Source organism: Ranitomeya imitator, chromosome 2, assembly GCF_032444005.1.
Source record: "Ranitomeya imitator isolate aRanImi1 chromosome 2, aRanImi1.pri, whole genome shotgun sequence".
Classification (NCBI taxonomy): Eukaryota; Metazoa; Chordata; class Amphibia; order Anura; family Dendrobatidae; genus Ranitomeya; species Ranitomeya imitator.
Window position 1 is genome coordinate 540,565,525 of NC_091283.1, and position 26,506 is coordinate 540,592,030.

Below are 26,506 nucleotides of genomic sequence, written 5' to 3' on the forward strand. Positions count from 1 at the left end.
TGGAGTGACAGGTCTCTCCCTATAAAAGCAGGCAGGGAGAGACCTGTCACTCAAAGGGGAAGTGGGCGTGGAGAAGCCACCGCTGACTAGCCTCCTGTACGGGTTGCCCTCCAGTGGCTTTTTAGGTATGTTTACTCTCTGAAACCCCACAGCTGATTTCATACAGCAAGTGTCTGGTAAATGCTGGACATGGATTGGGAAGCATGTATCAGCTGTCAGTTAAAAATTACTAAAAGGAAAATGGGCTGATGCAAAACTTTTGGCACCTTTTGGAGATTTGTGTCTTCCGATAACTTCGACCAAGGTCTGAGACCTTAATTATCCTGTTAGGGTTATGGCCTGTTCACAAACATCCTTTGGAAATCCCAGGTGATGCACATTTCCCAGCTTTATAAAAACCCAGCTTCCTCTAACCTTGAGAAAAACAGCAGTCATTGGATCTTCTAAGTAGCTGCCTATCACTCTGAAAAGGCCCACAGAGCAGGAGAAGGCTATAAGCAAAGAGTTTTCAAGTTGCCATTTCCTCAGTTCAAAATGTAATTAAGAAATGTCCATTAACACAAAGAGTGGAGGTCAGGATTATGTCTTGAAGACCTAGCAACATTTCAGTTAGAGCTGCTCGTAGGATTGCTAGAAAGGCAAATTGAAACCCCGCTTCACTGCTAAAGATCTTTAGAAAAAATTAGCAGAGTCTGGAGTTGTGGTACATTGTTCTACTGTTCCAAGCCACCTGCACAAATATGGACTTCATGGAAGAGTCATCAGAAGAAAACCTCTCCTGCATCCTCAGCCTAAAATTCAGCATCAGAAGTATGCAAAAGAACATCTAAACAAGCCTGATACATTTTTGAAACAAGTCTTGTGGACCAATGAGGTTAAAATATAACTCTTTGGCCATAATGATCAAATGCATTTGTGGATAAAAAAGGGCACAAAATTTCAGACTAAGAACATCTCACCCCAACTATTAAGCATAGGGGTGGATCAGTCATCCTTTGGGGTTGTGTTGTATCCAATGGCATAGGGAATGTTTCACAGGTAAAGGGAAGCGTGGATTCAATGAAATTTCAACAAATTGTTGATGCAAACATAACACCATTAACACCTATAATACCTCACAACAGTATATACCAAGCCAAGCGATAAGTAACCAATATCTCCAAAAAATAACGCTAAGCAAAACCAAATAAAATCATATAAACTTTATTTATAACAAAAGAATATCCAAGATAAAAACATATAAAAATAGGGGAAAGCAAAGTGCAGGAACAACCGGCAGGTGTGGCTGAAAACGTGGCTAGATGGACATAAAATTACCTCCAAGATATCTTATATATGTATAACACGCAGTATCATTTAACAGATGTGGAACATATTGAAAGATCAAGTATATATCTCACAATTTCACCGATACAACAGCTGGTAGCGATTGTGCACCGTATACAAGTAACGTACATATATATATAATATAACATCAATTAGTATATAACCATGAATGTGCAAAATCACAAAAGTAAAAATAAATAAACAAAGGGTGCAAGATCACTGCCAACCGCAGTGCCGGGGAGTATAATTATATAACTACGATATATGAAGACAGGAGCATAATTACCTAATAGAAGCCGCCAGCCAGGGACCCACCACACACGACGCGCGTTACCCCTGGACGAAGCTTTCCTTAGCGAAACGCGTGTCGGGTGTGGTGGGTCCCTGGCTGGCGGCTTCTATTAGGTAATTATGCTTCTGTCTTCATATATCATGATTATATAATTATACTCCCCGACACTGCGGTTGGTGGTTATTAGCGTTAGTTTTTGGAGATATTAAACATAACACCATCTGTAAAAAACCTGAAGTTGAAAAGATTCTACAAATGGAAAAATGATCCTAAACACATGTCAAAATGCACAAGAGACTACCTCAAAAGGCACAAGCTGAAGGTTTTATAATGGCCCTCACAGTCCCCTGATCTGAACATCATTGAAAATCTTTGGCTAGACCTCAAAATGGCAATGCATGCAAGACGATCCAGGAATCTCACAGAACTGGAGTAATTTTCCAAGGAAGAATGGATGAAAATCCCTCAAACAAGAATTTAAAGAATTTAACTTAAAATACCAAGTAAATGTGACATCTTTAACTTTAGGCCTTTAAAGATCGCTGCATCCTCAATTTGCTTAACTGTTCACAATAACAGTAATTTTTACCATGGGTACCCAAACTTTTACATGCCACTGTATTAGAATTATTCATATGAAGCTGATAAAGCTGCTCCATAAGCTATATGTGTGTGTGTGTATGTGTGTGTATAAATATATATATATATATATATATATATATATATCATATATATATATGTATGTGTGTATATATATATATATATATATATATATATAAATACACGCATACATATATATATATATATATATATATATATATATATATATATATATATACACATACACATACACACACACATACACACACACACACACACACACACACACACACACACACACACACACACACACACATATAGCTTATGGAGCAGCTTTATCAGCTTCATATGAATATAATATACATATATAAATTATCCATCGGATAAGTGACAAAAGTATGATCCCTGAGGACCCCACCTACCCAAAATTCCCTATGTGAATGAAAGGGTAGTGAGCATGTGTGCCAACTATCCCATTAACTGTCTTTATAGGAGTGCTGGTCACACATACTCACTAACACAGGACTTTAGGGTACCTATTCTCCAAATCCTTTTTTATTGGACAACCCCCCTTGTACTTCCAAAAAGTATTCCATAATTTATTAGTATAAAAGCTGTAGGGGGAACAAAAAGCCCACAAGACCACCGGGTGATAACTTTTTAGCTTCAAAGGAAAAAAAAAAAGCAAGGTGCTCACCTGAGCAGGTTGGGTGTAGGCACAACTCCTATGAATAACTGATGATATCTGCTGCTGCCTCATGGCTGGGGGATGATCTCCTCCAGGATAGTTGACCACTTTTGTTTTTTGTTTTTTTGTTTTCTTCAGTTTGTGACACCTCGAGCTTTTTTAACCCCTTCACGACCGCCGATACGCCTTTCAACGGCGGTCATTAAGGGTACTTAAACCACAGCGCCGTTAAATAACGGCGCTGTGGAAAAAGTAAATAGCGCCCCCCACAGTCCGATTTTCTCTGGGGTCTCGGCTGCTGGGGGTAGCCGAGACCCCAGAGAACATGATTCGGGTCGGTTTTCACCGACCCCGCTTTTGCGATCGCTGGTAATTAACCGTTTACCGGTGATCGCAAAAAAAAAAAAAAATCTGTACTTTCGTTTTCTTGCGTACCTTATGTACCGAAAAAGGTGCCCCCCCCCGTCCCCGACCCTCCTCCTTCTTCCTAGTGCTCCAAAATGGCAGGCGCATGTGCAGATGCGCCCGCCAAAACCTAGCTTCCCCTGCAGTGTATTGGGGTCGGTTTTTACCAACCCCTGGAGCGATCGCAATCCCGGGGGTCTTTACAGACCCCCGGGGTTGCGATCGCTGCATATAGTTTGTAAAAAAAAAAAAGTTTGCTTTGCATTTCTCTCCCCTCTGATGTGATCGCACATCAGAAGGAAGAGAAATAGAGTTCCCCGAGCCCCCCACCATACCTCTTGCAGTGTCCCCCTGTCCCCGGTCCAAGGTTTCCAGCCCACAGCTCCCGGCCCCCCTTCTTCTTCTCTGCTGGAAGAAAATGGCGGGTGCATGCGCAGTGCGCCTGCCATGATCTGCCAGCAGAGACCCATCAACCTGTGAGAATTGTCTCATTGGCTGCTGGGTTTTGATTACTGTGATATTCCTATCACAGTGATCAAAACCCCTAATATTTAATAAATATGGCAGCACTTGGGCTATACCTCTCTCTTCTCTCCTTATAGTTGTTCTAGGAGAGAAGAGAGAGAAACTACAGTTCAAGTGCTGCCCTGTCAGTTACAAAAAACACTTTTCTATATCCGCCAGCATCCAATTTACCCACCCCCGTTCTCTGTAATCCCTGCATCATCAGCAGAGGATTATAAAAAAATAAAAAATAAAAAATTATAATTTTTTTTTAAAATTTGTTAGGGTTAGGGGAGGAATTAAATAAAATGGCCTGCAGAACTTTAAGCTTACAGCCTGCTTTGCTCCGGCAGTGAAACAGATTCTGCCTCTGAAGCTGAGCAGCTTTCAGACAGTGATGACGACTCTTCCTCCATGGGATCCCCCAGCCCGGTGGTAGCGGAGTCGGTCGTCACTGCTGAAGCTTCAGAGGCAGGACCAAGTACCGCAGTCCCCCCATCGCTGTGGTATAATGACACCTCATTTTCCCCTCAAGTTCCCCCTTTTTCTGCAGTCCCTGGAATAAAAGTAGATGTCGCCAATTTTACCCCCATTGATTTTTTTGAAATTTTCATTAGCCCCGAAGTCCTGCAATTAATTGTCCACCAAACAAACATATATGCCCGGGGCAATATATTTCCCAAAAACCCACTGCCTTTCATTCCCGTTCCTGGATCCCCACAAATGTCCCCGAAATAAAAAAAATTCTTAGGCTTCACCCTGAATATCGGTATAATAAAAAAAAACACTCTCCGCTCTTACTGGGCAACAAAAGCTGTCCACTGCACCCCTGTATTTGCAGCCATCATGTCCCGAGCCCGTTACGAAGCCCTGATGAGATTCCTCCACTTCAGTGACAATTCCCAAGCTCTCCCAAGAACTGACCCCAACTACGATCCGCTAAATAAATTAAGACCCCCTAATTTCCCTCCTAAAAACTTCCTTTCTAAATTCCTATACCCCAGAACAAAATGTGGCAGTCGACGAGTCCTTGATGAGCTACAAGGGCCGTCTGTCATTCCGCCAATTTATTCCCTCCAAGAGAGCCAAATACGGCGTAAAATTATACAAAGCTTGCGAGAGCTCATCAGGGTACACGTCAACCTTCCTAATTTATGAAGGTAGGGACCGCCAAATAAACCCCCCAAACTGCCCCCAGACAATTGGTATCCCAGGCAAAATTGTCTGGGAGCTAATGACGCCCTTTCTCAATCAAGGGTACCACGTGTATACCGACAACTATTACACGAGCATCCCCCTATACAAATCCCTCCATGCTGCAAATACAGGGGCCTGTGGGACAGTGAGGTAAAACAGAGTGGGGTTTCCGTCACAGTTGGTGTCCAGACGTTTGGAGAGGGGAGCGTCATTCTTACTTGCAAGCGACCAACTTCTTGCAGTGAAGTGGAAAGACAGGAAGGACGTCTACATGCTTTCCACACTGCATACGGACACCACTGTGACGGTCAGAGAGAGAGGGGTGCCACCGGGGACAAAGAAAAACCTGTCTGCGTCACAGACTATAACAGACATATGGGTGGCGTAGACCTGTCAGACCAGGTTCTGCAACCATACCTGGTCAAGAGGAAGACCAGGGCGTGGTATAAAAAGGTGGGAATCTATCTCATTCAAACTGCCACATATAACAGTTTTGTCCTATATAAAAAATCCCAAGGACCACTTACGTTCCTGCACTTTCAGGAAAAAGTAGTAGAGAGCCTCATATTTGAGTCCATGGCATCGGGGGAAGCCTTCGACTCTGAGGATTCCTGGAGACTTTCAGAACGCCATTTTCCTCACCCTGTCCCTGTCACTCCCACCCAAAGATATCCTCAAAAAAGGTGCCGAGTTTGCAGAAAGCATGGCAGACCGAGTGATTCCCGATTCTATTGCCCCACATGCCCATCCCAACCAGGCCTTTGTATCTCCCCCTGTTTTGAGACCTACCACACCACCTACAATTATTAGTTTGTTTGTTTTTCAATAATTTTTATTTTCTGCTTAGTGGCCCCAGTAGTACAATTTGGAACAATTGATAAATAATATTTTAATTAGTAGATCCCTTTTACCCCATTTCACAATTAATTCCAGAACTTGATCAATCCCATACCAAACTACTATCCCAACAAATTCTCACCCACGTCTGTACGCTCTAGAGTGTGGACCCCACAAATGTTCTTGCAAAGTCAGGTCATCTGAAAATTCTAGGACTTGATCAATCCCATACCAAACTACTATTCCAACAAATTCTCGTCCACGTACCTATGTCAATAAGCGTTAGAATGTGGACCCCAGAAATGATCTTGAAAAGTGAGATCATCTGAAAATGAATTCTAGGACTTGATTACTCACAAACATTTTTGACCATTTATCTAACTTTGACTGTTTTATGACTGTCTTGCTACACAAAACTTTGGCTTCCATTTATATTACTTATATTTATGTTGATGATACGGGCATGATCATTTTATTGTAGGATTTCTAAAAAAAATTAGGAAGTTCCGTACTTATACACTATGGGCTTTACTTTATGGTTCTTGCCGAACCTCTGGTACCAGACAATACTTTCTATAGAGAACTGGTTGTTTTGTGCATATAGCGGTTCTGACCTTGGCGATTGGGAGCTTGCTATGGTGTAGACAAAAAGAGAAATGATCCAGCTGGAGGTGGAGGCAGTTCAGACTTTGTGAGACTTTATTAGACAACTAAAGCGATAAATAGTTCTTCAACAAGAAAAATCTTTACATAGCAAACACCTGGCACACCAGTGAGGAGGATCAACGCGTTTCAACTATGAAGTCTTACTCATGATCATGAAGAACTATTTATCGCTTTAGTTGTCTAATAAAGTCTCACAAAGTCTAAACTGCCTCCACCTCCAGCTGGATCATTTCTCTTTTTGTCTTCATTTGCTGTGGGTGCTCACCCCGAACCGTGCTGGGCGTTGGCAGGTCTGGGGATTTCGTCTAAGACCGGTAAGCTGACTACATTCCTTTTTTCTTTAGTTATTCCTTGCTATGGTGTACCACGTCTATTGGCACATTCATCTCTCATATAGGGATTGATGGAGCTAAAAGGACGTTGTACGACCAGTCTCTGAAAGTGTCTGCCATTCTAGCCCTGATGGTGTTCTTTCATCTTTGGAACAAACTCCGCTTTGCCACATAGTTGGCTGCATTTTCCTACACATTTTGCCCTTCATTCCAGTACAGTTTATTCTTCCTGCTACAATATACGCAAATGCGGGACAACTGTTTTGTTAGCAAGACCAATTTTATAGTCAGCCAATGTGTTTTAGGAGCATGCCTCCCTCTGTGAGTAATAATTCCTGGAAGGATTTTCTTTTTTGCTCAATGTCTCTAGAAGCTTTGAATGAGTCCTGGATCTTCAATTTCAAATTAAGCCAAATTTGTCACATTGTGCCCCTTTCTGTCCAAGCCCTGCCATTTGTCCAAACAGAACTTTTTGACTACATATGGGATATCGCTGCGCTCATAATAAAGTGGGTAACGAATTGTGGGGTCCATTTTTTGATGTTCTTTCTGAAAAAGTGAGACATTTAGGTCTAAAACAAGATTCTCGTGGAAAAAAATGAATTTTTTCAATATGACGACCTAATGTTATCAAACTCTGTGTCGTACATGTGGGTTCAAATTGCTCAATATACCCGATTAAAATCTTTGAGGGGTGTAGTTTCCAAAACGGGGTCAGTTGTGGGGGGTTTCTGCTGTTAGGCACATCTACAAACCCAAAATGGCGTCCGCTCTCACAATTAAGAGATTAAAAAGTCAAACGGCACTCCTTCCCTTCCAAGCTCCGCAGTGCGCCCAAACAGAGGTTTACCCCCACATACGGGGTATCGACATACTCATGACAAATTGCAAAACAACTTTTGGGAACCAATTTCTCTTGCTACCCTTGGGAAAATAAAAAATTGGGGGTGAAAAGATCATTTTTGTGAAAAAAAAATTATTTTTAATTTTTTTGGCTCTACGTTATAAACTTATGTGAAGCACTTGGGGGTTCAAAGTGTTGACCACATGCCTAGATAAGTTCCTTAGGGGGTCTAGTTTCCAAAATGGGGTCACTTGTGGGGGGTTTCCACTGTTTAGGCACATCAGGGGCACTCCAAACGCGACATGGTGTCCGATCTCAATTCCAAAGAATTCTATGTTGAAAAAGCCAAATGGCGCTCCTACCCTTCAGAGCTCTACTGTGCACCCAAACAGTGGTCCCCCCCCCTTCCCCCACATATGGGGTATCTGCATTCTCCGGACAAATTGCACAACAAATTATGTGGTTCATTTTCTTTTTTTACACTTGTGAAAATAAAAAAAATTGGTTCTGAAGTAAAATGTTTGTGAAAAAAAGTAAAATGTTCATTTTTTCCTTCCACATTGCTTCAGTTCCTGTGCAGCAACTGAAGGCTTAATAAACTTCTTGAATGTGGTTTTGTGCACCTTGAGGGGTGCAGTTTTTAGAATAATGTCACTTTTGGGCATTTTCTGCCACATAGACCCCTCAAACTGACTTCAAATGTGAGGTGGTCCCTAAAAAAAAAATGGTTTTGTAAATTTTGCTGTAAAAATAAGAAATTGCTGGTCAAATTTTAACCCTTATAACTCCCTAATAAAAAAAATAAAAATTTTTTTCCAAAATTGTGCTGATGTAAAGTAGACATATGGGAAATGTTATTTATTGACCATTTTGTGTGACATATCTCTCTGATGTAAGGGAATAAAAATTCAAATTTTGAAAATTGCAAAAGTTTCAAAATTTTTGTCAAATTTTCCTTTTTTTTAATAAATAAACGCAAGTAATATCGAATAAATGTTACCACTAACATGAAGTACAATATGTCACGAAAAAACAATCTCAGAATCAGCAGGATCTGTTGAAGCGTTCCAGAGTTATAACCTCATAAAGTGACAGTGGTCAGAATTGTAAAAATTGGCTCGGTCACTAAGGGGTTAAACCCTTTGCCCCTGAAACGCGTTGTGAAATTAAAAACTGTTTAACTTCTCTTGGTCCCAAGGATTCTTTATTACAGCAGCACAGACTGATATCGTGTTATCGTCCAAACTAGTTTATAATTTATAAGTAGTTGCAGATCCCACTAATAGGACTTGCTTGGTCAGGATTTCCATAGAAGTGTATGTATGTTTTGACTACCGCTCCACTGACCTCAGCATGCATTTGTGCCTTGGTCTTGAGATAGATATGGGACCCCCATTTGTTATATATTTATGGCAAATCCTTTGGACTTGCCACGTATGTAAAAGATCAGGACGCCTCTATAGCTCTCTAAACTTTAGAGTCTAAAGTGAGGACACATTTCAAAGTGTGTCAATTGAGCATAAGTACTGAGTTGAGAGGCTTTGTAAAATTGGGAAATATATATATTCTAGATAGGAATATGCTGTACATTCACAGTAGTCTGTATCGTAGTCTTGTTTTTGTTATTAATGGGTACGTGAAGTGTATAGTATATATTTTCTGGTGCACAATTAGTGACATGATCTGTGCATAATGCATTAATTGTTTTATTACAGAAGGAAATTCTCGCTGCCAAACCCCCACAAGGCAGAGGCAGGGAAGCATGAGTGGAGACTTGCCTGAGGGTTCAGAAACCAGCGAACCGGTGGAATGGACCGGAGCCGAGGAATCTCTCTTCAGAGTCTTCCATGGAACCTACTTCAACAACTTCTGTTCCATTGCCCGACTCATGGGCACCAAGTCATGCAAGCAGGTACAAAATAGTGAAAGTGTCTAAAGAGGCCTATTTGCACATCATGCCCTCATAGTAGAATATATGGGCATCTGTCTACCAAGTATCCTTGTCTGGGATTAACATGCAGTAAATGTAGTGTAAGAGTTTAAAGAGGTTGTCCACTACTTTTATCATTGATGACCTACCCTTGAGAGAGGTAATCAATGTCTGATCAGTTGGGTCCACCATCCGGTACCCCCACCGATCAGATCAATAGGAGGCGGATGTGCAGTACACTGCCACGATCACTATCAGAAGGTTGAGCAGCTCCGTAATTGACCAGTTCCAACCGGCGGCTTCCGATACAAAGAACAGCTGATTGATGGGGGTTCCGGTTGTCGGACCATAACTCATCAAGACATTGATGACCCTGAGGAAAACCTCTTTAAAGGGGATGTCCTGTCCAAATCGATAAGTCGACTTATGAATTCCCCCACCAGCGCATGAACTGTGCTGCGGGGCTTCGCCGGTTTCTGACCCGGGGCAGGAGGATATGTTTGAGTTCCCCTGCCAGTTGTGAACATAGGTTTTTTTTCTTCATCAGATTTGGGCCAATTGATTATATTAGACCATTTTTTCTGACATTGCATAGTTATCTTGTTTAGACAGCATTAAACCAAAGGGCATCAACTGTTATCACTAACTTTTTGTAAAGGTTTTTCAGTTTGCTGTCAAAGATTCACTTATTCTAAAAGTGCCCACTAAGGAACTGATGAGCACTGCACAAAAGAAGAAGAGAAAGCACAGGTATGGTTGATCAACGGTCAAGTGTCACTCAAAGTAGGGATGCTGCAAGAAACCATAGAAAGTCTGGTAAAAGCAAATGAATAAGCCAAATGTTTGAGGGGAAAAAAAGGGACCTGAATTTTTCAGGGATATAACAGCTGAGATTTTGTCTCTGATCCCTGTTTTCGCAACCCCTGTCGTACCTCCAAAACTGCTGTAATCATTTGAAGAGGTAATTTTAACACTACTGCTTTTTTCCATTTTTTTTGTGCTGTGTTGCTTGATTGCAAAGATATTAACATTTGTTGCTTTTGGAGCGCAGTATGTGAAATCTCTTCTTCCAGATCAACTGGGCGAATCTTCAGAGTCTTCTTTGGACACAAGTATTTTCACCCATCACAGCTCGGCAACTAATCTAGCCTTCTCTGTATCTCATGCTGCGGGGTTGTGTTTGACAGCATCTGGGAAGAAGTGGTGAAAGCGAGGGCCCAAAGAGAAGACTCCGCAGAAATGCCCGGTGAACTACAAGCAGAGCTTTTCCATACTGCTCTCCAACATCAACAAATGTGAATATCTCTGCAATGGAGGGACCAAACACAGGATGGAAAACAGCTGCAGAATCATGGGAGCTCAGGGATTTTTATAAGTTGTTAAACTCCATTTTATATTTTAGAAAATCACAGGTCTTCATTAAGTAAAATATATCAAGTATGTAGCTAGTTTACCCGAGTATTGGCTGTATGTTTTTTTTTTTTTACTTGTAATGTTATAAATAGGTTTTACCTACACAAAGAGTATAATGAAATCACAGGGCTGCAGTGCGTGTAAAGGATTTTCACGTAAAGTGGAATTGCTGCGGATTTTCGTTGTACGTTCCACACTGCAGATCTGCTGTAACTCACAGTATAGATCATGATTTAGGCTTTTAAAATCTCCATACGCATGTATTGTAGAAAATGTATTGATTCATGTCTTTATTTACGTGGCTTGTGTAAGTTGAGCTTCAATGATTTTTTTTTTATCTTCTCCATATTATCTTATTGTAGACTGTGGGCCGCACATTGCAGGAAGATTCAGCTTAAAAAGGGTAAGTTGTAAGCTTCAGATTTGCTTCTATGTAAAACACTGTATTCATTTCAGAAGAATAGCGATGACTAAACTAATTCCCTTCGACAGTCGGACATGTTGCTCAGTAATCAGTATAAAGGCTCACGCACAAAGCGGCAATCTGACTCCGTTGTATACAGATGCATAAGAAAAGCAGCCATAGAGATAGTCTTTACTATATATCCATATGGGTTCAGTTTCATAGTGTTTTTTTTTAATTATTTATTTATTCATGTCCCACTGCTGTCTTGAATCTGACGATGGTTATTCTTTGTTCCTGTACACCTCTGTTCCTGACATATGGCACCCTTTTCCTTGCATGTAAATTTAGTCTTGGGACAAAACATTTTTTTAAGTAAAATCGTAAATTGATTACCAGTCTGTGATTCAAACCAGTTTTAATATATAATAAATAAATCTTGGTCAACTAGCCAGTGGAAAAAAGTAATTTTCAGAATTGGTATGTAACAGTGCATTATAGCATTTTATTTTTTTGCAGTCCCAATTAATTTGCACAGCACTGTATGTTCAGGGGCGCTTTTTTCAAAATGGTACCACTTTTGTGGGATTCCAATATGTAGGACCCCCAAATTCACTTCAAAACTGAAAAGGTCCCTAAAAAAAATACGTTTTGTAATTTTCCTTGAAAAAATGAAATGTTGCTGTTACATTTTTTTTTTTTTTTTTTTTAAAAACCTCCGAAAAATTCTAGCAAAACAAAATAACATTTTACAAATGGTGCTGATGTAAAGCAGACATGAGGGACTTGTAATTAATGTTTTTGTGTGGTATGACTATCTGAATTAAAGGGATAATCATTCAAAGTTTGAAAATTGTAAATTTGAAAACAAATTCTCAAATTTCTGAAATTTTTATAAATAAATGCAAAACATATTGACCTAAATTTACCGTTATCATAAATTATGATGTGTCACCAAAAAACAGTCTCAAAATCAATGGGATGTGTTAAGGCGTTCCAGAGTTTTTACTACTCAAAGTGACACGGGTCAGATTTAATTAAAAAATAAAAAAAACACTAAAGGGTTAAATCGCCAACAGATGGTACTATTACTAAACAATTTGAAAATAGACAGGATTCAAATGACAGAAAATAGACTGTGGTAACTGTGATAGACACAAAGTGACTACACTTCTGTGGTAGCTGAATTCGCTGCTCTGGACAGAACACTCCCATTGAGTAATGGGAGCGAAATACACTCTCTTCTGTGCCTTCTGAACTCCAAATATTCAAATATGTTTTCGAGATCTCGAGGTAATCGATGCTACACAACCATGTTTGGTATACTTGATAAGACTTCTGCTTTATCAGCACATGTAGGCACTTTACTGGGGCACTGTCACCTGAATTTGGAGGGAACAATCTTCAGCCATGGAGGCGGGGTTTTGGGGTTTTTGATTCACCCTTTCCTTACCCGCTGGCTGCATGCTGGCTGCAATATTGGATTGAAGTTCATTCTCTGTCCTCCGTAGTACATGCCTGCGCAAGGCAGTCTTGCCTTGCGCAGGCGTGTACTATGAAGGACAGAGAATGAACTGCAATACAATACTGCAGCCAGCATGCAGCCAGCGGGTAAGGAAAGGGTGAATCAAAAACCCCAAAACCCCGCCTCCATGGCTGAAGATTGTTCCCTCCAAATTCAGGTGACAGTGTCCCTTTAAATCAGGTCACAGACAAAATATAAGCTCCTCTGACCTATAAACCAATAGTAACCTTAGGGGCGTGAATAGAAAGGTGAAGCTTCCCCGCCCATCAGTGCTACCTGATGACCATTACATAGGACACGATACATTCAAAATGGAGACCACAGACGAACAAAATGGATTCTGTTCTTTCACAGTAACAATATTAAATTGGCATATTGGGAAGTGAGGCCATTTCTTAGGAACAGAGAGGGGCAGGAAAAAAGACCCGATCCAGTAGAACATTATCATTTACACGAGGTAAAAAAAAATAGTTGTAAGTGACAGATCCTTATTAAGGATTCGGATCACTTCTATTCCCGTGTGTATTAGGTTTAACTCTGCTGTCCAAGGTCGCTGAGGTTTGGGAAGGTCAGAAGCGCACAATAAGGCAATACCACAAAAGTACTGCGAGAGAGAGAGTTATCATAGTACTCACCTGGAGTGGTGTATGGACACAATACCAATTAGAATCCATCGCTGGAGGATAAAACTTCCAGATAGCAATTCACTTCGGTGCAGAGATCATGGTACCTGGGCACCAGTCCAGCTCCAAAACGTGTTGGTCAATAAAAACATTCATTTTATACCATCGAGGGTTCTTCATTTCCACAAGCGCAGCCCTAGTACCGTGATCTCTGCACTGAAGTGAATTGCTGTCCAAGGTCAACACTTAGATGCAGCTACTAAAAATATTAGCGTATTGATCCAATCATGGCATCAGGTCACTTTTCTATACCAGTCTATTTGAGCCCCGTTCTGGCTCTGAGGTTCATTGAGAGCATGTGACATAGCTTCTGACTTCCGCCCATCCTGAAGCTGCTCTCACAAGATGGCGCCGCGGTACCAGAGCGGTGCCGAAAAATGAGGAAGATGCTAGAGCAGGGGTGGGCAATTAATTTTGCCATGGGGCCGCATGAGAAATTGGGATGGTTTTAGAGGGCCGGACTAATATAATTAACTCATTTTTACCCAATAGTATACATATGTCATATGCTATCTTTTCATAAACAAACAGTATGTTAAACAATGCAAAGATTTACAATACAAAGAAAATATGGAAGACATACTTACATCATATAGAAAATAGAACCCCTATGTCCCTGCATATAGGGATCAGACCCCTCTGTGCCTCTAGCAATCCCCCCCGTCCCCCTCCCCAGTATGTGACATCACCATTTTAGGTAGTATTCCCCATGTAGCACCCAATATGTAATATCCCTTAATGTAGCCATCCCTTGTAAGTAATCTCCATTGGTAGCAATCCCCCCTGCCCCCCCTCCCCTGTATGTGATATCCCCCACTTTAGGTAGTATTCTCCATGTAGCCCCCAATATGTAGTATCCCTTAGTGTAGCCATCCCTTGTAGGTGATCCCCACTGATAGCAATCCCGCCTGCCCTGCCCCCCCCAGTATTCATAGCCACGGCAGCCCCATGTAGTTGCCCCCCTCACACTCCCCAGCAGCACAGGGACCCCCTCTCCCCTCGACCGCATGGATACTCACCCGAAGGAGACCGCCAGCCAGCAACTAGCTTCACCGCAGCACATCCCGCGCGGCGCTGGAGTGACGTACGCACGTGACGTACAAGGCCGATGCGGAGCTCAGCCTCTTGTGACCGGTGGCATAATGCTGCCTCCAGTCACAAGAATGATTGACACAGCCGGGAGCCAATGGCTCCTGATGCTGTGTCAATCACATCCCGACCCTGGAACTGTATGCGCTGCAAGCGCATACAGTTCCGACAGCATGTGGATGAGCTCGGGGCCTTCACTCCAGCCGCCAGCGGTCCTCCTCAGAAGTGTCTGGCGGCTGGTCGAGCGGTGCCGGGGGCGGCTGTCAGAAGTGACAGCTAGCTGGCGGGCCGTTTAAAATCATCAGGCGGGCCGGATGCGGGCCACATCTTGCCCAGGTCTGTGCTAGAGGGTTGAGTATATGACAGAGAGGCAGGGGGCTTACATTTAAAGTGCCACTCCACGCTGAAAAAAAACCCTGCTGGAGTGGTGCTTTAACTGTATATCGAACAAACAGAAAATGCTGTTCTTTATTGTTTTCAGAAGTAAAATCATCAATTATAAAATGACTACTAGTCTTGTTTTTTCTTGGAAACAGATAATTCGGCAAACCAAGTATACAACTATCAGCCCTGCGACCACCCAGATCATCCCTGTGACAGCACTTGTCCCTGCATCATGACGCAGAACTTCTGTGAAAAGTTCTGTCAGTGCAACCCTGATTGTGAGTAATTACATGTGATCGGAATCATGGCTGAGGCCGTCTTCCCACATTCATAGTCCCAGTAGGGACCGTGATGCACGGACTGGCTGATGGTCTCCTGACCTGAATTCAACAACCTTGGACATATGAGGCTGTTGAGTTTGGGTCAGTAGGCTTGCAGCTGGTTTGTACATCACTGTTCGTGCATAGACTGTGAAGGTTGGGTGTAAGACGTCATCCTTATGGGATAAGGGTGAAAAGACAACACTACAGAGTTTTAAATTTGGAAAGTCATATACTCTGTGATTCTTTAGGCTCAGAAATCCACATACTGTAAAGTACTGGTGGGGGTCTTTTTATAAGTAAATCCGTGTTTGTTACTCTGGATAGAATTGTATTAAGGTGAGTGATTGAGAAGCACTAAGATAATTTCAAAACCTAAGAAAACTGATATGATTCTGCTGGTTAAGGTCTTGGTAATATTTACTGGTTCCATTTTAAAGGGAATGGGGGTGTGGCCTAAGGATACAACACCCTTTATCAAGGTGTGCAGAATTATTAGGCAGCTTTTTTTCTTTAGGCAAAATAGGCCAAAAAACAGATTTACTGACTCTGAAAGTCAAAAAATGAGGGATGCAGCAGTGTTGTAAATTGCTAAGATATTGGGGGTTGATCACAGAACCATCAAAAGTTTTGTTGCAAATAGTCAACTGGGCCACAAAAGATGTGCTGAGAAAAAAAGACGCACGTTAACTACTAAAGATTTGAGAAGAGTCAAATGTGAAGCGACCAGGAAGCCATTATCTGCTAGTGCTGTCATATTCCAGATCTCCAGCCTCCCAGAGCGCCCGGAAGTACAAGGTGTTCAGTGCTCAATAACATGGTCGAGGTAAGGAAGGCTGAAACTTGACCTCCACTGAACAAGTCAGAGGAGATAAAACTGGGCCAAATATCTGAAGATACATTTTTCAAAGGTTTTATGGACTAATGAGATTAGAGTAACACTTGACGGACTAGATGGATGGGCCCTTGGCTGGATCCATCAATGGACACCAGCACGGTGGAGGTGGGGTTTGGCTATGGGCTGGTATTATTAAAGGTGAGCTAGTGGGACCTTTTTGGGTTTAAGATGGACGCAAGATCAACTCCCAAACCTACTGCCAGTTTTTAGATAACTGTTTCTTCAACCAGTGGTACAGGAAAAAGTCTGTAATTAAAAAAGAAAAAACATGCAGAACAATGCTCCATCACATGTATCAATGTCACCACTGCTTGGCTGCCAGTAAAGACCTTAATTATGAAAGAATGATGACATGGCTCCATTCTCACCTGCCCTAAACCTTATTGTGGGCCTTTCTGAAGTTCGAGATTTACAGGAGAGGCAAACGGTCACCCCTCTGAACAGTTGTCTGGGGGGCTGTAACTTCCCAAAAAGTGGATCTTCGACAGATTAAAAAACTCACCAATTTGCAACCGACGGATTCCATAGAAGGATGACTCATGATAGTCATAAATAGATATTATTTTTTCTTTATGTCAGATGTCTTTTTGTACATTATGAATTAATGAATTCTGCACATAGATATTCTAATAGAAACAAAACCTTACTTTCACTTTCTGAAATATTTAGGTGTATTAATCTTTTGAACTGACTGAGAGCTCTGTAGTTGCTCAATAAAAAAATTGATCATCAAAGACACACATTGCCTAATAATTGTGGATACATTGTAGATAGTGATAAGGAAAAAAATTGCATCAACAACGGTAAACATACATTTGAATATAAAATCTTGATTTAAACCATTTTTAATTTTTTTGGTGACTTGGTCCCTATAAGAAGATGCAGATAATGGGAGCTCGTCAGTGAAACTTTCGGTACTCTGCTAATTAATTAGAAGTGTAATACTTTAATTCTCTTGGCTTTTACATTTTGAAGAACCTGATTTGTTTTCCCGCAGGCCAGAATCGCTTCCCCGGTTGCCGGTGTAAGACTCAGTGTAACACCAAGCAATGCCCCTGTTATCTGGCTGTACGGGAATGTGACCCAGATCTCTGCCTGACATGCGGTGCTGCTGAGCACTGGGACTCTAAAACTGTGTCCTGCAAAAACTGCAGCATCCAGCGGGGGCTTAAAAAGGTAAGCGCCTTGTTAGTCGTCTAATGCAGTTGGGCTGCAGGGAGCTGTGATTTCTGGATTGGGGCAGGAATCTTCATGTTTTTATACACCTTGCTCCTGCAGCACTTGCTTTTGGCGCCCTCAGATGTTGCCGGATGGGGAACCTTCATCAAAGAGTCTGTGCAGAAAAATGAGTTCATCTCTGAGTATTGCGGAGAGGTTAGTAACCTGACTGTGCTTTGTAGCACATCAGATGGCGTAATCCTTATAAAGAATAACGAACAATGTGTTTATTTAGCTTATTTCCCAGGATGAAGCAGATAGAAGAGGGAAAGTCTATGATAAATACATGTCCAGTTTCCTGTTTAATCTTAACAATGGTAAGTTGTGTGCTACTGTATCGGTAGCAATCAGACAGGCATTTCGTGAATGGCTTCAGATTCCTGCCAGTTAAATCGATCATTGACCATCCCTGTGTTTAACAATAGGAAAAAGACTAGACGACTTATCAGCCGGAGAGATCTCTATACATTTATACAGATCTAATTACTTAAATTCCTAGCCAAGCCAAATTTTACAAATCTGACGTGTTTGATTTTGTAGTCAGCTCTTGTGTACGGCTGACACCTGCTGCATTTTCACCTGTCATAATTTGCTATTCTCAGTAAAAATGCATATTCGCAGTCATTAAGGGGTCAAAAAGAACTGTTCGCTGGATATTTAAGTTTAGAGTATCTCTTCCAATTCCTGCCCAGCCACTGATTCTAAAGCAGTTTTCCTTTTTCCTCTGTGCCCCTTCGTTCCATGTACTAGTCTGATCTGTAAATCAGACAAGTATAGTGCACGCCACGAATATTTCCACTCAGAACATTGGTCCAAGTGGAAATCCTCAATGTGCACAGGCACACTGGCTATAATGGGACCATGTGTGGTTTTGGTGGAGCACACATACTCATCTGAATGAGCTGTTAAGAAGAGGAGGACATGATATTTACAGGAATTTTCAGGATACGAGTTGTAATGATATAGTAGTTTCTAAAAGCACAGAGTTCCAGCCTGTATTACTGGAAGGGACACTCTCACAAGAAAAAAAATATGAAACTTGGAGCAGGCTTCATACGGCATATCAGTAGGTCTGAAACTGAATGGATTTCAGACTGAAGCTTAGCGCAATTTTATTACTTATAGGTAACCATTAACATATGTACAAATAATTATTGCCATGTCACAGTTGTCCATAGACTTTCGGTCACTGCCTCTAATTCCCTGCGCACAGTGTTCTCATTGTAATTTCCTTTAGACGTTCCCATAGAACATGCGAATAATGTAAGAAAAACAGTTTATTGTCCTATATAGATTTCCAATTTGTATTTATTTATTTTTTTTTAACAGATTTTGTTGTGGACGCCACAAGGAAAGGTAATAAAATCCGATTTGCAAACCACTCGGTGAATCCTAATTGCTATGCTAAAGGTGAGTCGGGCAGAACTTGGGTCATTCATCTTGCATATTCCATCTATTAGCGCTGGTTTTATCGCTTTGATCGATCACATCTCACATTATATGTAATATACAGTATGTTTTTGTTATCAGTTAGCCTTGATCGCTGAGGTGCCATATTTAGTAAAGACGTTTTTAATGAAGATTTTTTTTCAATAAACCTGTGTATATATACTGTAATGTATGGTAATATACTCACCTATTGCCAGCTTCTCGGTATCCAGCACAGTTGCTCTACGGGTCACAGTGCAAGACCTGGAATTGGCTTTCACAATGTAAGCCCATGGAGCGTTAGAACAAGGCTCTATATGCTGACAATGTAAAAGAGACTTCAATCTCACGCATAGAGTGACCCAGCTAGTATGAAGGGCGGTGACGTCACTGAGAAGAGGACCAGAAGGATGGTGGATGTTGGAGAAGTTGGCGGTAGGTGAGTATATTAATACACACTGCACTATACTACATTATACTACATGCATAGATACACAGGTTTAGTGAAAACAAAAAAACTTCCTTATCCCTTTCACGACCTTTGACATATATTTACATTAAAGGTCGTGTCCCTGCCTTTTGGGGCTTGCACGCTGAGCCCACATCTTTACCTTGACATGACTGATTTATTCATCATGTGCCTTTAACAGCTACGGGTAGAGCAGTGCTACACCAATGGCTGTTAACCAGTTAAATCCCACTGTTGTTCACTGATTTAACACACGTCAGTCCAAAGTGTGTCATTCATCCCGCCCATCGGCGCCCCGTCATATGATCGTAGGGTTTCAATGAGTTGACATGACAGTCAAGGGTCTGTGGATGTTCCCCCTGCATGTCATTATGATCCTCCTGTGAAAGCCAGCCCGTGGCCCTCTAAACCAGGGGTCCCCAACTCCAGTCCTCAAGGCCCACCAACATGTCATGTTTTCAGGATTGCCTTAATCTTGCCCAGGTAATAATTGCATCACCTGTGCAATGCAAAGGAAATCCTGAAAACATGACCTGTTGGTGGGCCTTGAGGACTGGAGTTGGGGACCTCTGCTCTAAACCACTGCTGTATACAGCTCTGCAAAATGTTCAGTTTGTCAGATTTTTCTCTTTATAGGTATATTTTTGAGTAAAATGTAAATTGTTCTTTTATTCTATAAACTTCTTACAACAAGTCTCCGAATTTCCAAGCAATACATTTTGTATTTTTTTCTGAAAAGGAGAAATGATCAAAATTTAAAAAAAAACTCAGTACTTTCAGACCTCAAATAATGCAAAGAAAACAAGTTCAGAATCATTTAGAAACAACAATACTAATGTTTAACTCAGGAAGAGGTCAGAAATCAATATTTTGTGGAATAACCATGATTTTTAATCACAGCTTTCATGCGTCTTGGCATGCTTTCCACCAGTCTTTCACACAACAATCTAAGCAGTTCTTCTTTCTTTGATGGCTTGTGACTATCCATCATCCTCTTGATTACATTCCCGAGGTTCTCATTGGGGTTCAGGTCGGAGATTGGGCTGCCCATGACAGGGTTTTGATGTGGTGGTCTCTTAATATTTGCCAGAGCTGTATAGAACACAGGTGATCACAGCTTCAAGTCTCCTGAGGCAGCTATTAAATGCCAGTCAAAAGTAAAAAAAAAAAATCACCCCCACTTTGCCCAATTAAAAATAGAGCAAACCAAAAAAAAAACATACACATTTTTTATCACTGCATTCATAAAAGTCTGATCTTTCAAAATATAAAATAAATTAATCCGATCGGTAAACGGTGTAGCAAGAAAAAAAAACCAAACCCTGGAATTATGTTTTTTGGGCTGTCGCAAAGAGCCAATCAAAACATTGTATGTGCCCCAAAATCGTATCAATAAAACTTCAGCTCAGAACTAAAAAAAAAATTAAGCCCTCACACAGCCCCATATTTTGAAAAATGAAAATGCTATGGGTCCCGTAAAATGTGCACACGCTGCGGATTTTGCTGCGGATTCGCAGCGGTTTTGACCATGAGTTTACAGTACTATGTAAACCTATGGAAAACAAAATCCACAGTGCACATGCTGCGGAAAAAACGCTGCGTTGTTTGTTTCGCAGCATGTTCATTCTTTGTGCGGATTCCGCAGCGGTTTACACCTGCTCCATTATAGGAATCCGCAGGTGTAAGACCGCAGGTGGAATCTGCACAAAATCCGCATAAAATCCACAGGTAAAACATAGTGTTTTTTTACCTGCGGATTTCTAAAAACAGGTGCAGAAAAATCCACAGAGGATCCATCTACGTGTGCACATATTCTTAGGCTATCTGTGTGCCATAAATGGAATCCTCTTCAGCTATGAGTTGGCGTGGATTTTACCTAGAATTTATCCCAATTTCTGTATTTATAGTAAATTGTTCAGGCTACTAGTGGTCTTACCTCTCCCCACTGGGTCTCCAAAGTTTTGACATATTTAAGGTGACATACGTTATAAGAAATGCAATGAATGAATTAATTGAAAGCATGAGATAAGTGACTATTGCATGTTGTAAAATACGAGGCAACCTGATGGTCTTCATTAATGCACCACTTCAGCAGGTATTTTATTTCAGCACTGGAGTGGTGTCCCTGACCCTAGTCTTACACGTACCAGCCGCCGTGCAGTCTTGAGCTGTTCTTGGCGCCACTCTGGCCTCACGCTGCCATTTTGGGACTGTAACTTCTGACTGTCCAGAAGTCAGTGGATAACGGTCACAAGCTCTGTGGGGGCCTTGCTCTGCTCTCATAGACTTACATTGAGTTGTGACATCTGGATTGCCGGCAAAGACTGGAACAAAGCTCTGGCAGGTCACAACCTGCTGTAGACCGACCAGAGCGGCGCCAATAACAGAAGAAGACGGCGGCTGGTATCTATAAGACTCGGGGCAGGGAACTTAGACTAGTGGTGCTTTAATGGATAAAATACATGCAGTGGTTGTTATACCATCTGCAGCATTGAACCAAAGTTAATTAGTTGCTAGCATTTGTAACTTGCTTAAAGTTTTACAAATTTTCAGAGAAAAGTGTCATCAGCTAGTGGCCTTTTGTTTAAAGGTATATGCACACTTGAAGTACTTGGTGCATAAATGCACATTTTTTTGCTGCGTTTTTTTCTTGGGTCTTGGGTGCAGATTTTTCCCCACTCATTAGTATGGGTAAAATCTGCAGCAAAAACTCTGAAAGAATTGCCATGCAGCACATTTAAGTCTGCAAGTCACAAATGAGCAACGTGTGCATGAGACATCAGGATTTTCATTCACGGTGCTGGTATCTGGAAACCATTCAGGTTTTGTGACATCTGCACTGAAAATACGCAGCAAAAACACAACATGTGCATACAGCCTACATCAGGTTTTTATGTGATTTTTTTTTTTTTTGCATATTGCTTTCTATTTTTTTTCCAAATTAAAATCTAAACTATTGCATTTTTTTCACATTGGCCACTGCAATTTTCCCACTTATTTTTCCCATGGGTATTCGTAGCAATAGACTGATACTTGTTTTTCCCAGTTGTATGCATAGAAGCACAAGCATGCTATAATCTGAGCAAAAGTCATTGTTAATGGGGCGAGGGGAACAGTAACCTCCCCTATTGCGAATGATGGATGCCTACTACATATAGTGATGTTCCATTTCATTTTAGTCCTGTCTGTGATGATAACAAGACTGTTTAAAAGTTATCTGTATGCAATAGGAAGTATAAAGCCTACAGGCCATTGTTAAATCTTTTTACTAATATACATTTACCAAAAAAAACGATTCATCCAATAGATCACATTTTCTTGACACTTACCCTTTTAAAAATGATTAAAGCTATCATCCAGTCGTGTGTATGTCTTTGTAAGTTTTTTATCAGATATTATATATCAGAGATATTACGCAGATATACTTGTAATGTGAGCTTTAGTTTTAAGTAACTCTAGTTTTTCTATGTCTTGAAGTGGTTATGGTGAATGGAGATCACCGCATTGGAATATTTGCTAAACGGGCAATCCAGGCTGGAGAAGAACTGTTTTTTGACTATCGGTGAGAATAAACATGAATGTACAAGAGTTCAAATATCAGTGTGTATAAATATATAATAATTCTAGAAACTTGATTCCAGCTCACCCAGTTGCTCATCCACCTTTGGCTCAGACACCAGCATCGCCCTGGCCTCACATCAAGGAAAATAGAAAAAATTGGAGTCCGGCTCAACAGGACTGGATTTTCCTTTTCTTTTTCAAAAGAAATTATAGTGCATACAAAAGAAAAATGTGCATGGTCGACATGACCCAGTTGACGCGTTTCGACTGCGCTAGGCAGTCTTCCTCATGACTCAGACTAAGACTGCCTAGTGCAGTCAAAACGCATCAACTGGGTCAAGTCGACCATGTACAGTTTTCTTTTGTATGCACTATATTTTCTATTGAAAAAGAAAAGGAAAATCCAGTCCTGTTGAGCCAGACTCCAATTTTTTTCTAGTTTCCATAAATCTATAATACATAACATGAGAATATAGAAAAATATGTCTAAAAATCTATCTGTGATATACCATCTCATAACTTACACAGACACACTCTCCATCACAATATAGTCAGATCGTGGTGCGTAGTGTTGGCTCCCAAATCTGCCATCTTCAGTCCCACTGTGCAGAGCCTGCTGATATAGCCGGATCGGAGCAGCGGCATGGCCATTGGTCGGAATTGTCAGTAAAGCAGCAGCGCGGGGGCGCAGTGCCACTCCTGAAGAATCAATATTAGATAACCCTTTTTATTGAGGTTTATAAAGTATGTGTTTCCCTTGTACATGACAGTAGAAGTAGCAGCAGTAAATTGCTTCCTTTCTTTTTTTCTCAATGATATTTCCAGAATAGCACACCACAACACATTTTGTAGATGTAAAACCCATTTTATAGGTGTGAGACCCACTTTAACATGAGCATCTTTAACAAAAAAAACCAACCTAGCTAAGTGTCCAGGTCTAGTGATACCTGGATGTCCATGACTTGTTCTATGGCACTCCGAGTACTCAGTCAATGGAGTTTTACCCGTTGTACATACTGAAATGCCACCTTGGATGAACTATAGGGGAGGAACAACATAAGCTGAATAGTTTTGCCAGCAGAGTTAGAACATCCGCACCATTTGCCGTACTTCAGAGAATGGCCTAACAGATTTTGCCAGTTACATAGCAGTGCCCATCCAAAAGCGCCACACTGCACTTATAATACAAGACCTTGTCTCTGATGCATCAAGGCCGGCGTTTCTCTCACCTGCCTTGATGAGGGGGCGTGTTGGAGCCGACGCTTCTGATTCGCTCAGAGCCACACGCCTCTTAATGAATCAGGTGAAGTGCTTATTTGTGGCACAGTGAACGCCACTGCTCATCGTGAATTGGACACGTGGGGTCGTCACGCCCCTGTCCTGCCAACTCCTCCCATTTTGTTAGACCCAAATGAGACGTGAAAACGCCAGCCGTCACATCTTTCTGCTCAACTTCGCGTTGTGCTAAAAATGTGCTACTTTTCAATGCTTTTTTCACCAGAAATCTTGTCGAAAAAGCTGCGAGTTTCTCCCAAATGTTAATTTTTTTTTAATTTCACTTCCATTTCAGCAGATCACTAGAATTTGTCTATTTTGTCACTCCAAGTTCATACCATATCAATTTCCTTTGCAGATACAGTCAGGCGGATGCTCTGAAATATGTCGGCATAGAGCGAGAGACTGATATCATCTGATATCCTTCCCACCTTTGACAATGGACCTTGTGACTGTCCCGGGCAATAACCTACTGAATTTGTGTGTTTGTCCTGATGCTTCATTGTGACATATTCTCCATTGCGAATGAATTGGAAAGACAGATGAGATGATGGAAGAGCTCCACTACACTTACATCAACCTTTGGGGCAAGTCCAGAGATGATCCCTGTAAACTGTATAATCAGTAGTCTGTCCTAGTTGTTCCAGTCGAGGGGACATTATTAATTGGTCTGACCATTTCTTGGATGATCATACAATTATGTGTCTGTTGTAGAACATGCCGTGAGCCGCATAAGGTCTAAAGCACAAACTCATCAAAATGATCCATGCTTCAGTCTGCTTCGTAGAATCCGAAGTTGACCTGTAAATGGTACAGTGTGAAACCATACAATTTATAGGCGTCACAAGTGGTTGGACAGGAGACCATTCTGCCAATGAGACATTTGTAGTTGTTCATAAAGGTCTTCGTAATTTGGTGTGCTACAGGCTTCCAACAGCTCCATCATCCGTGAGCTCTTAGCCGGTCCCATGGGCTTATGTTCACCGTGTTATTAGGACTGTCCACATCATAATTCAGTGTGCTTTTTATTACTACGTCTGGGATTTGCAGTAACATCCGCCACTTTCTGGCATGAATTATTGTAAACTTTAAGCACCGCACGTGGACCTGAATCTTCCGCTTAAGCTCAATTTTTCCTGAACACACCACTTTCAAATTGTCAAATTATGGTATCAATATGGTGTATACCATAGTTTTAGACCTTTTCTTTTTTTTTTTACTCTAGAAAAGTTGGGCATGATAAATTATAAATTGTCTACATTGTACATATCGGGACAGTTCTTAGGTGCTGCAGCTCAGCTGCTATTGACGTGAATGTGAGCTGGGCGGCAGTATATGAGAACGGCCGCTACACAGTGTACAGATCTGGAAAAGCACAGGACACGGTGAACATCCAGCCTGCTAACAGCTGATCAGTCAGGGTGCCGAGGGTCAGATATTGCTGACCCATCCCAAACCTAGAAAATCAGTATCCAGTCCTGGACCAGCCCTTTAACCCTTACTTACAGTACATACATTCTTTTTCTATGTTTTAGCAACTAAGAAATGTTCCACTTCTCAACTACAAGTTAGAAGCTGGAAGATACTGTTTATTAGCACTGGTTATGTGAGACAGCAGAACTGCTCCATCAGTGGTTGTATTGTCCTTTCATACAAGCGTCAATATTCTGTAAGGTTTTATGTGTTCACCGTCAAGTCTACAGATATTATTTCTCGTGATCTGTATGTAGATGTATTCCCTGTTGGAAAATGTTTTATATTAGACGTTTCAATGGAGTTTTAACACCCCGAACTATCATTCTAGTGATTTTATGCAGTGGTATCTTAAGCATTTGGAGTTGTGCAATGTGTTATTCAATATATTACAGCGTAAATCATTATAATAACCATATACACAAATATATACAGGATAGTGCATATCAATCATGGACCATACTCACATTGTATTAACACTTGCAGATGCACTTTAAATCGCATAGACATGTACAGTGGGGCAAAAAAGTATTTAGTCAGTCAGCAATAGTGCAAGTTCCACCACTTAAAAAGATGAGAGGCGTCTGTAATTTACATCATAGGTAGACCTCAACTATGGGAGACAAACTGAGAAAAAAAAATCCAGAAAATCACATTGTCTGTTTTTTTAACATTTTAGTTGCATATTATGGTGGAAAATAAGTATTTGGTCAGAAACAAAATTTCATCTCAATACTTTGTAATAT

The 26,506-nt window shown here is 41.1% G+C and overlaps 1 protein-coding gene across 1 annotated transcript in view; it reads left to right on the plus strand.

The window, feature by feature from the left end:
• The window catches only part of EZH1 (enhancer of zeste 1 polycomb repressive complex 2 subunit), a 97,678-nt gene extending 71,402 nt beyond the window's left edge, over nucleotides 1-26,276 (plus strand). Inside the window, exons 14-23 of the mRNA XM_069751910.1 lie at nucleotides 9,407-9,603; nucleotides 10,280-10,371; nucleotides 11,397-11,437; nucleotides 15,271-15,396; nucleotides 17,334-17,512; nucleotides 17,615-17,710; nucleotides 17,790-17,871; nucleotides 18,884-18,964; nucleotides 22,929-23,013; nucleotides 24,646-26,276. Coding sequence (XP_069608011.1) covers nucleotides 9,407-9,603; nucleotides 10,280-10,371; nucleotides 11,397-11,437; nucleotides 15,271-15,396; nucleotides 17,334-17,512; nucleotides 17,615-17,710; nucleotides 17,790-17,871; nucleotides 18,884-18,964; nucleotides 22,929-23,013; nucleotides 24,646-24,706 — 1,040 coding nt within the window. The 3' untranslated portion in view covers nucleotides 24,707-26,276. The remainder of the gene's footprint in view (nucleotides 1-9,406; nucleotides 9,604-10,279; nucleotides 10,372-11,396; nucleotides 11,438-15,270; nucleotides 15,397-17,333; nucleotides 17,513-17,614; nucleotides 17,711-17,789; nucleotides 17,872-18,883; nucleotides 18,965-22,928; nucleotides 23,014-24,645) is intronic.
• Nucleotides 26,277-26,506: the final 230 nt, after the last annotated feature.